At 49.7% G+C, this 11,145-nt stretch overlaps 2 protein-coding genes across 3 annotated transcripts; one reads left to right on the top strand and one right to left on the bottom strand.

The window, feature by feature from the left end:
* The first annotated feature begins 501 nt into the window (after nucleotides 1–501).
* FVEG_16322 (hypothetical protein) lies at nucleotides 502–2,403 on the top strand. 2 transcript variants are annotated; one of them, XM_018905571.1, is made up of 6 exons: nucleotides 502–1,030; nucleotides 1,089–1,114; nucleotides 1,163–1,199; nucleotides 1,251–1,704; nucleotides 1,756–2,128; nucleotides 2,179–2,403. In XM_018905571.1, exons 1-6 carry the CDS (start codon nucleotides 859–861, stop codon nucleotides 2,257–2,259), a joined length of 1,143 nt encoding a protein of 380 aa, XP_018754938.1. In that variant the 5' UTR covers nucleotides 502–858; the 3' UTR covers nucleotides 2,260–2,403. The 2 variants fall into 2 exon arrangements, with proteins under 2 accessions (XP_018754938.1, XP_018754939.1); XM_018905572.1 differs by having other exon boundaries at nucleotides 1,089–1,199.
* Nucleotides 2,404–2,565: 162 nt separating this feature from the next.
* FVEG_08425 (hypothetical protein) lies at nucleotides 2,566–10,210 on the bottom strand (the record flags this gene model as incomplete). Its single annotated transcript, XM_018897316.1, has 9 exons — nucleotides 2,566–3,789; nucleotides 3,842–5,434; nucleotides 5,485–5,697; nucleotides 5,746–8,765; nucleotides 8,824–8,947; nucleotides 9,003–9,213; nucleotides 9,262–9,570; nucleotides 9,622–10,093; nucleotides 10,150–10,210. The coding sequence occupies 9 exons, from the start codon at nucleotides 10,208–10,210 to the stop codon at nucleotides 2,566–2,568; spliced, it is 7,227 nt and encodes a 2,408-aa protein (XP_018754940.1).
* Between the last annotated feature and the right edge of the window lie 935 nt (nucleotides 10,211–11,145).

Genomic DNA, 11,145 nt, shown 5'->3' with positions numbered 1-11,145 from the left:
ATGTTTTCATTTATCGTGAAGTTTATCTTGCAGGGAGACGAACATGTTCATCCAGACATTGAGAACCCTGAGGTTTGAGGGCGCTACCACCTCCCCCAAAAGATCTAGTGTTGAAACTCGGAGAGTGTTGGTTGTGAACATGATGCCAAGCAACCCAGACACTGGAATCTCATCCGGTTGGCGGGGCTAAAGTAGTTAGATCAGGGATCTAACTATGAAAATCCTGGAGCCGGCCGCCTGCTCCCGTTAAAGACATCGGTTAAACGAGGTGGAGAAAACAGCCACGGAAGATGAGGAGGGGCCAGCCCGGTAGTTCAAGAGCCATCAATTACCGACATTATACTCCGTAGCTACCGGCCATTCATTCTTTGGGCATTAGCTGCGAGTTTAACGCGCTTAAGAGCTAACCATTCCAACTTTTAATTGCAAAGCTGCGCAAGATGGTACAAAAAGGGACTCGCTGGACGCCACAACGGCCTAGAATCTGTCCCCTGCTCCGGATCAATTTCCCTGTTGTGAGATATGCCTCTAGAATGAATGATACGACCCTACGACGCAGGGCTTTACCCCTCGTCCCAGTTCCAGCTCCGGTCGCTAAAAAAGCACTAGAAAAGTCCAAGCCTGTAGGATCCCCAGGATGACCGACTAGGGCTTATGGCTTGCGATTTAGAGTTTGGCCCTTGTTGATGATGAAGCAGACCCTTGGCAATTTGTTCTGCGCGACGTCGAAGGCGTTTGGAATGACCAAGTTACTGGCTTCCATGCACTTGCTGTGTCGTGTCGGCTTATAGGTATAGTAATTTCCCCACCGCTGTACGATATCATTCTTTCGTTCAATTGATCTACGAGGTTGCCAAAATGGACCACGGCAACATGGTCTTTCGACGTGGTTACGTGCCGCTGTCGGAAATACCCACGAATTCGACGCAGCAGACTGGAATCGCGATTATTTTCCTCATGACGTCTCTTGCTTTCGTCACATGGAGCGCCCGTATGTACTCCAGGTTTAGTAAGAAGCAGATCGGTATCGGTGAGTTCGCGACAACCCTGCATTCGTGAGATCTGCTGGTATGACTGACTGGCTATAGATGACTGGTTCGTCACGGTCGCAATGGTAAGGCTCCCGCGCCGATCAGGTCGATCTGACAACTGATCGACACAGCTGTTTTCCATCGGTCTACATGTTCCATATTACTACTGTAAGTGCTGTATACAACACATCCCTAGGACTGAGCACTCATCCTTGATAGTCTTCAGATACGAATACGTCGGCTTCCATACCAGAGATCTTCCCAAGTCTTATGACATCGAGCCTGTTTTATTCTACAACTGGATAATGCAGGTCCTTTACAACCCTATCCTGGCTCTTGTAAAGTCGTCGATCCTTTTCTTCCTTCTTCGACTTGGAGGCCATAACCGTAACATCAAATGGGCCATCTATGGCTTAAACGCATTTAATTTGGCGTTGATGATTGCAATTTTCTTAACCGTGGTATTCCAAACCATTCCGATCAACGCTTACTGGGACCTATCTGTAAAGCCAGAACGTCAGATCCACGGACCTGTGTTTTACATCTCATCGGCTATCATCACGATTATTACAGATGTTCTTGTTCTTTTGATTCCGTTTTGGATTTTTCTGGGCCTCAAAATGCGGATCGCTGCAAAGCTAGGTTTAATCGTGGTATTTCTCATGGGCGGCGTGTAAGTACGTGGCTAGCACCTGATCCGCAATCACTAACCCTTTTTTGTCAGAGTAACAATCGTCGCTATTCTTCGCGTGATCGAACTGTATAAGAAGTTCTACGTCAAAGGATACGATTCTAGACACTCGCTCGGTGACACTCTGAGCAGCATCGAAGTCAACCTCGCCATCATCGCTTGTTGCGGTCCTGCTCTGCGCCCACTATTCCGCAGAATGTTTCCTCGTCTATTTTCCGGGAAAAGTACGAATGATACTGGAAAATACAACACGCCAAGTCGCTATGGAAATGGCACGGCTGGCGTCTCGTCTTTTCATCTCAAGGACATGCATCGGAGCAGAACGCAGACTGAGATTCGTGGATATTCACCGAATGGAAGCGAAGAGGAGATCATGACATATAACGGCATTTTACGGACGACTGCTGTGAGTCAAACATATGGACACTGCATTATTTGTTGACTGACTTTATACAGGTGGACGTTAAATATGGTGATGCACATTCGACAGACACTGACCAAGTGGACAAAGACCTGAGAGGACCTACGCCACCGTGAAAAGTCTGGGGAAAAGCTCATAAGCAGACACAGTGTCTTGGATACCTGTGAAGGGTTAATGGGAGTTCAATTATGTATAGTATATTTAATGTAATGAAAAGTGCTTCGGACCACGTTAGGGCCAAGTTTTACATCTTCCGATAATCTTGTGATATCTGGCAACCGATTAAATTGACAAGATATCCCCAAGGTCTCACCAACGGCATCAATCATTTTAGTCGTTCAGTTGAGCTTCACAGGGGAATGGATTTGGCCTGAAGTACATATCGTTCTGTCTCAGAACGATCTGTAGCATGACATATCTAGCTAAAGCTTCCCTTCTACTAACTCTGCCAACGTGCTCAAAGTCGTTTTCGTGCTCATAATGTCCAAAAAGGGAATATTCATCCGTAAAACTGACCAGAACCATGAGCGAAACTCTGATGCAATCATGCTATCAACACCAAAGTTAGGCAGCGGCTTATCCTCACTGATCTGATCTACAGGGACAAGGATCAGGTTAGAGAAGCGTGTCTTTATCAGCTGCATGATTGCAATGCGCAGGGAAGCAGAGTCTGCAACCGGGGCAAAAACGGGTGATAGAGCCGAGGGAATGCTCTTGAACCATTCTGCCGCCGCCACAACGGCTAGGTGACCGTCTTGGGGAGCCACATCCTGAGCCTCTTTTTCTGCCAATACGGAGGCTAGGAGGATTGAGGAGCGTGCTTCGTTTAGGACGCCGTGGCTGGTGACGTCGAACCCTTGGGCACTGAGCTCGCGAATTGCAGCAGACTCCAGGCCAGTTAGTAGATGTGAGTCGTCAATTCGACCATCTTGCTCACTAGTCAACGCAAGATCGACAATCTGTAGGAACGCATCTTCATTGAGAGGCTGGATGCCTTTGCGCAGAAGCAAGCTCTCAATCTCAGGGTTCTCGTGCAGATAGCCCACTTCCGAGATCATACCTAGACCAACCGAAACACAAGGTTGACCGCGCGACCGACGCCATCGAGCGAAAGCATCGAGAAAACCGTTGGCCGAACAGTAGTTGCTTTCAGTAGCTGTACCGACAGTCCCCGAGACCGACGAGGTGAGGAGGAAAAAGTCAGGCTCGTTGTTTTGGTCTTTATCGACGTGGACCTGCAGGGCGTTGTGAAGGTTCCATGTTCCCTGCCACTTGGGATCGATCCCAGTATGCCAAGCCTCGTTGGACATGCTAGCGAAGAGGGACTCGGAAAGACCCATGGCTGCTTGGACCACGCCACCTATGCGTCTTCCCACACTAACACAAGCTTCAACTGCTTTCGTGACATCGGGCATGTTACCAACGTCACCGCGGACTATTCCGACCGTAGCACCGGCTCGTTCCAGCCAGGAGATTAGTTGACGTGCACTCGGCCTGTCAGCCCCCGAACGACCGAGGAACACAAATCGACGGGCTCCACGGGCCATCATCCATCGACTCAAGCTGCGCCCTAAGCCACCGAGACATCCGACGAGGAGATAAACCTTATCAGGGTCAAAAACACTTAGATAAAGAGGTGGGACGACCTTTGAGTTCTGTTAGTTCATCTTATATCTACAGGGTATGGGTTATGCTTACCGGCACTCGAGCTTGCTGATCCTCCATCGAAATCACAATCTTGCCTACTCGATCCTTGCTCAAGAAACTTCGATATGCCTGTGCAGTCTGACTAACATCAAAGACCTTGATCGGAGGCGGTTGAATCTCTCCGTCGCGATAGAGCTGTAATGTCTCGCTTATAAGTCTATCCCAGATAGATCGATGGAAGTGGTCCTGGGAGTAAAACAGGTCCGACAAATCGAACGCGGTGAAAGTGGCGTTGCGAAGAAACACGCTCATGTCCAATTTGCCAACATCAACGAGCTCTCGCTTCCCAACTTCGACGAAACGTCCAAAGTCTGCTAAGCAGCGCCAGCTATCGTGCATTAGATCGCCAACGAGGGAGTTGAGAATGACGTCCACTCCACGACCGTCCGTTGCTTTCATGATGCCTTGGACAAAAGTCGAGTTGCGGGAGTTGAAGATGTGTGAAGACGGGACGGATAGCTCGTTGATGAGATAGTCGCGTTTGACATCAGATCCAACGGTGGTGTACACAGTAGCGCCTATCCTGCGGGCCAGAATGATAGCTGCGATGCCGAGGCCGCCAGAGCCAGCGTGTATGAGTATAGACTCACCTGATCGTAAGTGGGCACGTTCGTTGAGGGCATACAGCGCAGTGGGATATATGACCAACATAGAAGGCATCACGGTGAATTCCTCATCGGGTGTCATCTTGTGCACACATCCAGCCGGAACGCGAACCGCCGTTCCGAGATGATGAGGGGCGGATACAACAACGCGATCGCCCACTGCGACATGGTTTACATGCTGGCCAATCGAGGTGACGAGGCCTGAGAAGTCAAATGCCGTAGTCATATTCCGCGTATCCACGCGTCCGCTCATGGTATAGACATCTTTGGCGTTGAGACTAACGGCTCTGACATCGACATCGACAAAGCCAGGGGCCAAATCATGGTTAGTGGTAGGCTCAGATATTGTCTGGAAGAAGAGCGAGTCCATAGCGCCAATACGATCAATCGACAGTCGTGCTGGATGCGAACTCGCCAACGGTTCCAGATCCCTACCGGCCTGAAGTCCAAGACGCCGCCGGAAGAGTGAATTGAGCTGGATATCGGGACAGTATCTGCTAATTTGCAAGAGGCCATCTTTCTGAATGAACTCGCAATCATCTCTGTCATGCACACGTCCAAGGACTTTGATAACACTCGAACATATCAACTCCGTGTTGAGATCAACGAGTGAACCAACATCTAGTATGGAGAAGTGTAGTACAGGCTGTTCTAGCATCAGAGCGCGGGAAAGACCGTTCGAAAGCGTCAGGTTGGGGTTTGGGGTTAGGCCTAGCATGTTTGCGGCTGTGATCCACAAGAGGTTTGTTGTCGTAGATGTTATGGAGCGCAGCCGTTCCATGTCCTGTGGGTTCATAGTCGCCAGGAATTCGTTCTCCATTTCCAAAAGGGAGATACATATGTCAGCATCGGTAATATCTGTAGTGTCTATTTCATTGAATCTGATGACACTGACACGAGATATACCGACCTGCTCCGACAGCATTGCTGATACAGCCTCGCCAAGTTTTATCACAGTGGTGGAAGCATTGTCGGCACGCTTGCAAGATTCCGTTAGCAGGGAATAGCTGGTAATGATTGAGAACTTACCACAATGAAGACATTCCTCGCCGCGGTGCCTGGCATTTGAAGAGGACGCACCCCTAGTAGGATTTGGTTCCCGACATCCAGGACACCGAGGCCAGCAGCCTCTAGCTCCATCATACCAGTGTCCGTCGCTCGAGTGATAATAATGCCCTGATCTGACATTAAGTCACTGAGCCGTCCGGGAGACCGATCCCAGAATTGCCTCGAAGTATCATGCTATAGAATATCGTTAGAGAATCTTCGGAAATGGGTGGACTCACTTACTCTCGGAAGTAACAAGACATCAAATGGGCCTTCTTCATCATCCGGCTCCAGTGATATGTTCCCGTCCGCTGTCAGGGTTCCAACATGCCAGGACCGACACCTAGAGAAAGCCGTATCTTTGGACAAGGCCGACTGCCAGTGCTTTGACTTGTAGCCTAGACCATCGCCACCTAGCTCGAGTACACGCATACGCGGGTTCTTGTGTCCAGCCAGATCAAGCAGTGCGCTCATGACAGATAGACTCTCTTCGTCCCGCAAATCCTCCGTTTGTTGATTCACGAAAGCGGCGATGTACTCCTTCAAATTTAACTCTCCACTCTGATCAAGACGTCGAATATCAGGTTTCCACGTCACTCTCAAAGTTGGGTTTCGCTGCGTATACAAGTCTGATGGAGGGTTATTACCGCCTTGGCTAATGGTAGACGACTCGACTGCCTTTGCATTCTTTCCGGTATACAAAGCAACTCGTAGTCCGGCGTAATCCATCACAGGCTTGCCAGTCGAGTCGCGTACTGTGGCTGAAATAGATCTGCTAGAGAGACCAGTCGCTTCTGAAAAGGCTTGAATCTCAACGTCAGTATCGACACCGCTCGAAGAAGGCTGTATTCTACACCGAGAAATGGAGACCGGTAACCAGGCCCTCAAGGAGTCAACGTGGCCAGCCGCCGTGCTCAAAGCAGCTGTTTGGATAGCTGCATCCATTGTGATAGGGTGAAGGGCGTAAGGCGTACCGCCGTGTCCATCAAGAGCGGGCTCAAGCCTGGTTGTCCCAATTGTCTCCCGTCGACTTCGCCCCCCATCGGTTTGTAAGCTGTGAAGAGACCGGAAGTGAGGGCCGAAGCAGAGACCTTCCTCATGCCATTTTGTGTACCACTTGTTCATAGACCATTTGTCAAAACCTTCGGTCTCAGATAACGCAACACTATGGCTGTCTCGAGCTGTAAGAGGTTTGGCCAAACAAATGCTGCCCCTACAATGAAGCATCGTTCTTTCAGCCTGCCAGGATGAGATGGAAAACTCATGCCAGTCAACTGAGCTGCTAGTGTTGGAGATCTTGCTGCCAGACATGGTAGTATGCAGTTCCAGATCAGTGTCCCTCGAATAGACGTCCCTCTCCTGGTTAGGAATCTGTAGCGCGGCACTGATGTTGACGTTGCGGAACTCAAAAGAAACCTCGTCTACTGGCTTTTCCTTTGCGTCAAGGATCTGAGAAAGAGCCTCGATAGCCATGGCCATATAACCTGTCGCGGGAAAGACAATCTGATCTTCTAGGCAATGATCCTTCAGCCAGGGTATTTCGCCAAGGCGCAGCAGATTCCGCCACGTGTAGTCGATATCATTGCCTGTAAGAGCGCGAGCACCAAGCAGTTCATGGCGCAGATATTTTCTGTTCCTCATCTCGTAGCTGGCTCGGGGTTCACTCCATAGTACACCTTGATTTCGTGTGTAGTCCCACGGGTAAGGAGCTAGTTCATGAATAATTCTTAAGCCATTGCTGGGCAGATTGTTGACTGCATCCCAGTTCACAGAGTGGCCGTGGGAAAAGAGCTTTCCAGCAAGTGTCTTGACAGAGTGGTCGGGATCTTTCTTTCTGACTAGAGCTGCAACATAGGGGAGTGCTGTTTCAGTAAGTCCAAGATGTTTCCGGATCTGCTTTATCGGGCCTTCAAGGGCGGAGTGTGGACCAATTTCAATGAGATGGACATTACCCTCTTTTGAGATTAGATTTGAGAGGGCGGAGTTGAACTGAACGGGTTGCTCCAAGTTCCTTCTCCGGTACGCTGGCATATGCGTGCCCTCGTCCAAGATACTCAGGCTCTCGTGGCTGTAGCCCACGGATGAGTGCATTGTGACTTTATCCGAACGGCGACAAGCAGTGCTATTCCGAGCACCCTTCCCAGTGAAGAGGGGGGTAAGTAGCTCTTCGTATAATTCACCCACTTCTTTCATCATAGAGGAGTGATAAGCGCGACCGCCTGTTTGTAGCAGACGGCAAAACCTGTTGTCGCTCTCCAAAGCCTGTTTGAGCACTTGGATCCCTTCATCCGACCCACTCATCGTGACACTCTCAGGTGCGTTAATGCAGGCCACCCGGATCTGGTCTTTGAGCCCTTTACTCTCGATCAACAGCTCAGCAGCTTCATCACTCAGCCCAACTGCCATCATAGTACCTCTGGTGCGCATCCTTCCTGCAGCATACCCGCGGAAGTAAGCTACCGAGATGGCTTGCGAGGCACTGATCAGGCCTGCACAGTAAGCTGCCGCTATCTCGCCTGAGGAATGTCCGACAACTGCATTGCACTGAGTACCCCAGCTGTGAAGTAGCTCGACAAGTGCGATTTGAACGGCTGTGCAAACTGGCTGGCTACGCTCAACCTCGTTGATTAGGGATGTGCTAGAGTCTAAGATGGTCTCCTCCAGCGTCCAATCTGGAGAGTGTTCAGGAGCTAGAGCTTGGAGCACAGAGTCGAGACGGCGGATTGTTGAGCAGAAAGTCCCAGAACTGGTGAGCAGCTCCTTGGCTATACCTGGGTACTGTGCGCCTTGCCCTGTAAATACAAAGCCAAGGGGCAGCGGCCTCATCATAAGGAAGTCATCTTCACCGGTTGTCGTTCGAAATGTCCGCAAGAGCTCGCCGCTCTTGTCAAGATCTGCTAGAATAAAGGTTCTGTGACTGAGGTGGTCGCGGCCATGAGTAAGAGTATAAGCCAACGAGTCAATCTCGTTTACATGACCAAGCCGCGGGAGCTTCGAGGAGATGTCATTGACTAGTGCTTGAAGAGAGAATGGCGAGCTAGCTGATAGAGGCAACACTACAGATCGCTGCTGTCTTGTTGTCGACATGTTGTTCATGGATGGTCTAATCCGGGGTTCTTTGCCAAGATAGCTTTCGGCTGACTCAAGAATGATATGAGCGTTGGCACCGCCGTAGCCGAAGGAGTTGATGCTAGCACGGCGAAGATCCCTTGGCCAGTCGTGAGCATCCTGCGCAATCATGAGATTGCGCTCAGCAAGAACCACTGTCGATAGTAATACATATTAATTAGCCATTGCATGTGAGGAGAGAAGAAATCTTACGTTTTGGATTGAGGTTAACGATGCCCCGAGTTGGAGGAACCTGACCCTTCTCGAAGGATTTGACAACCTTCAGCACGGATGTCAGACCACTTGCTGCTTCACTGTGTCCGACGTTTGTTTTGACCTGAAGATTTGTCAGTTTCGTCAAATAACACCACAGTGGATATCCAGATGCTTACCGATCCAAGTAGAAGTTTGCCGCCTGACCCTCGGTCAAAGACTCTTCCAATCGCCTCTACCTCTATAGGGTCACCAACAGCAGTGCCAGTACCATGGCACTCGACGTAATCAGTGCCTGAAACATCCAAGTTGGCATCACTGTAGGCTTTGCGCATCGCCAGCTCTTGGAAGTCGCTATCTGGAAGCGATATTCCTGGCGTCCTCCCGTTTCTATAAGAGTGTCAGGCTCAGTTCGTAGGAATTCAGGGGCCAGCTTACGCATTCAGTGCACTTCCCCTGATGACAGCACGGATGGGGTTTCCATCCTTTACGGCAGAGGATAGGCGCTTGACATAGATAGAATTGACGCCTTCCGCTCGACCATAGCCACTGGCGGATTCGTCAAAGGTAAGACACATGCCTGTGGATGAGAGAACCCCGCTCTTGGCAGCAGCAATATGAGGCTCAGGCGACAAGATCAGATTGGCACTAGCCACAATTGCGCTATCACAATCTCCCGCCTTGATGGCTTTGATGGCTTGGTGGAAGGCGTAGATAGATGAAGAGCAGGCAGTGTCTACTGACAGACTGTTCATGGTTAACATCTACCCATCTACTATGAGGAGGGGCTATACATACCTAGGTCCATGGAGATTGAAAACATGGCTAATACGATTGGACATGATAGTGGCACCTGACCCAGTCGTCACGTATCTATGCAGATAATCAGGATCTCTCAGCTGCAGAGGCTGATAGTCCACCGTGAAGTTGGCCACATAAACGCCGGTATTGGAGCCAGCTATAGCTTCCATAGAAGTGCCCGAGCTCACGAGACACTCGTATACGACTTCGAGAATCTTGCGTTGCTGAGGATCCATGTAGGTGGCCTCAAGGTTGTTGATGTCAAAGAAGGCATTGTCAAACTGTCGGACGTCCTCGTTGATGAAGTAGCCTCCGGGGACATTTGTTGCGCCGCTGAGGTTGTTTTGATGATGGTAGAAACCGTCGATATTGTATCGATCAGCTGGGACGGGTCCGTAGGCTGATTCCTTTTGGATCATGAAATCCCAGAGATCATCGGGGGAGCGGATACCACCGGGCAGCCGACATGCTACATCGGAGTTAGGTTGGATCGTGAATAAGGGATGAAGGTCTAGGGTTACTTACCCATTCCTACTATGCAAACAGGGTCGTCATCTGGAGTTGCCGCATGGGCGGAGACCACCATTTGGTCGTTCTTAGATCCCGGGCCGTTTGCACCTGTTGGGGAACCGGATGCTACGGTGATAGTCTCAGACTTGGTCATTGCGCTTCGGTATGATTAACTTGGGTTTGTAATAATCGGTTTGCAGTCTTCATGGAACAGGTGATCGATTCATGAGAAGATCTTATAGTATTTTCATACGTTCTATCTACCACTCTGTCTTGATCACTACACAGTGGGAATGCTTCATCTAATTGACCTCTTCCTTGCTGAAAGCAACAGTGTATTCCACGTTCATTCTCACGTATCACATTTGCACTCTCTCCTCTTTTCTCACATCAGCTGAAGTCATTACACTGCCTGCTTACATCGTGAGGCACTGTCTCTCCGTCCTGAGTCTAGGTTGGTCTGTATACAGAACTAGTGAGAGATGATTCAAATCTACAAAGTGAAGCTATCCGACATCTTGAACACTAACACTTGGTGTGTATACATTCGATGGACTGGAAATTCCAACATATTGCCATGTATTCTACGTAGTGATAATAGCGGTCAAATACCAGATCTTGAATCACACGATATGCATGTCATTAATTGAATCTAGACAGGTCTCTAACTATGGTCTGATATCTCCAGTCACACAGTAGAGCGGGGTTGGAGAAGAGAGTGACGATGAGCTTCCTGTCCGAGGACTCTTGGAATCACTGCAGTACAAGACGGTCATATCTGTGCGAGTTCGATGAATCCTACTGGTGTAACCCCGAGATCTATCGGCAGTTTCTCAGAGATGTTCACCTCCGCGGCCATGATTTGTCATACGGCATTACCAAAAACAGCTATGGGCATCATTGCGCATGGTCCTTTTGTTATGGTGGCTTTTCCATGCCGAGCTGAATTTGTAATCCAACAGGCGGTCATTTGTGTATTAATCTCGGCGCGTTGCCAGCTCGCCTAGTATA

Source organism: Fusarium verticillioides, chromosome 10, assembly GCF_000149555.1.
Source record: "Fusarium verticillioides 7600 chromosome 10, whole genome shotgun sequence".
Taxonomy (NCBI): domain Eukaryota; kingdom Fungi; phylum Ascomycota; class Sordariomycetes; order Hypocreales; family Nectriaceae; genus Fusarium; species Fusarium verticillioides.
The sequence above is the reverse complement of the archived record's forward strand: the minus strand, read 5'-3'. Positions and strand labels throughout refer to the sequence as shown.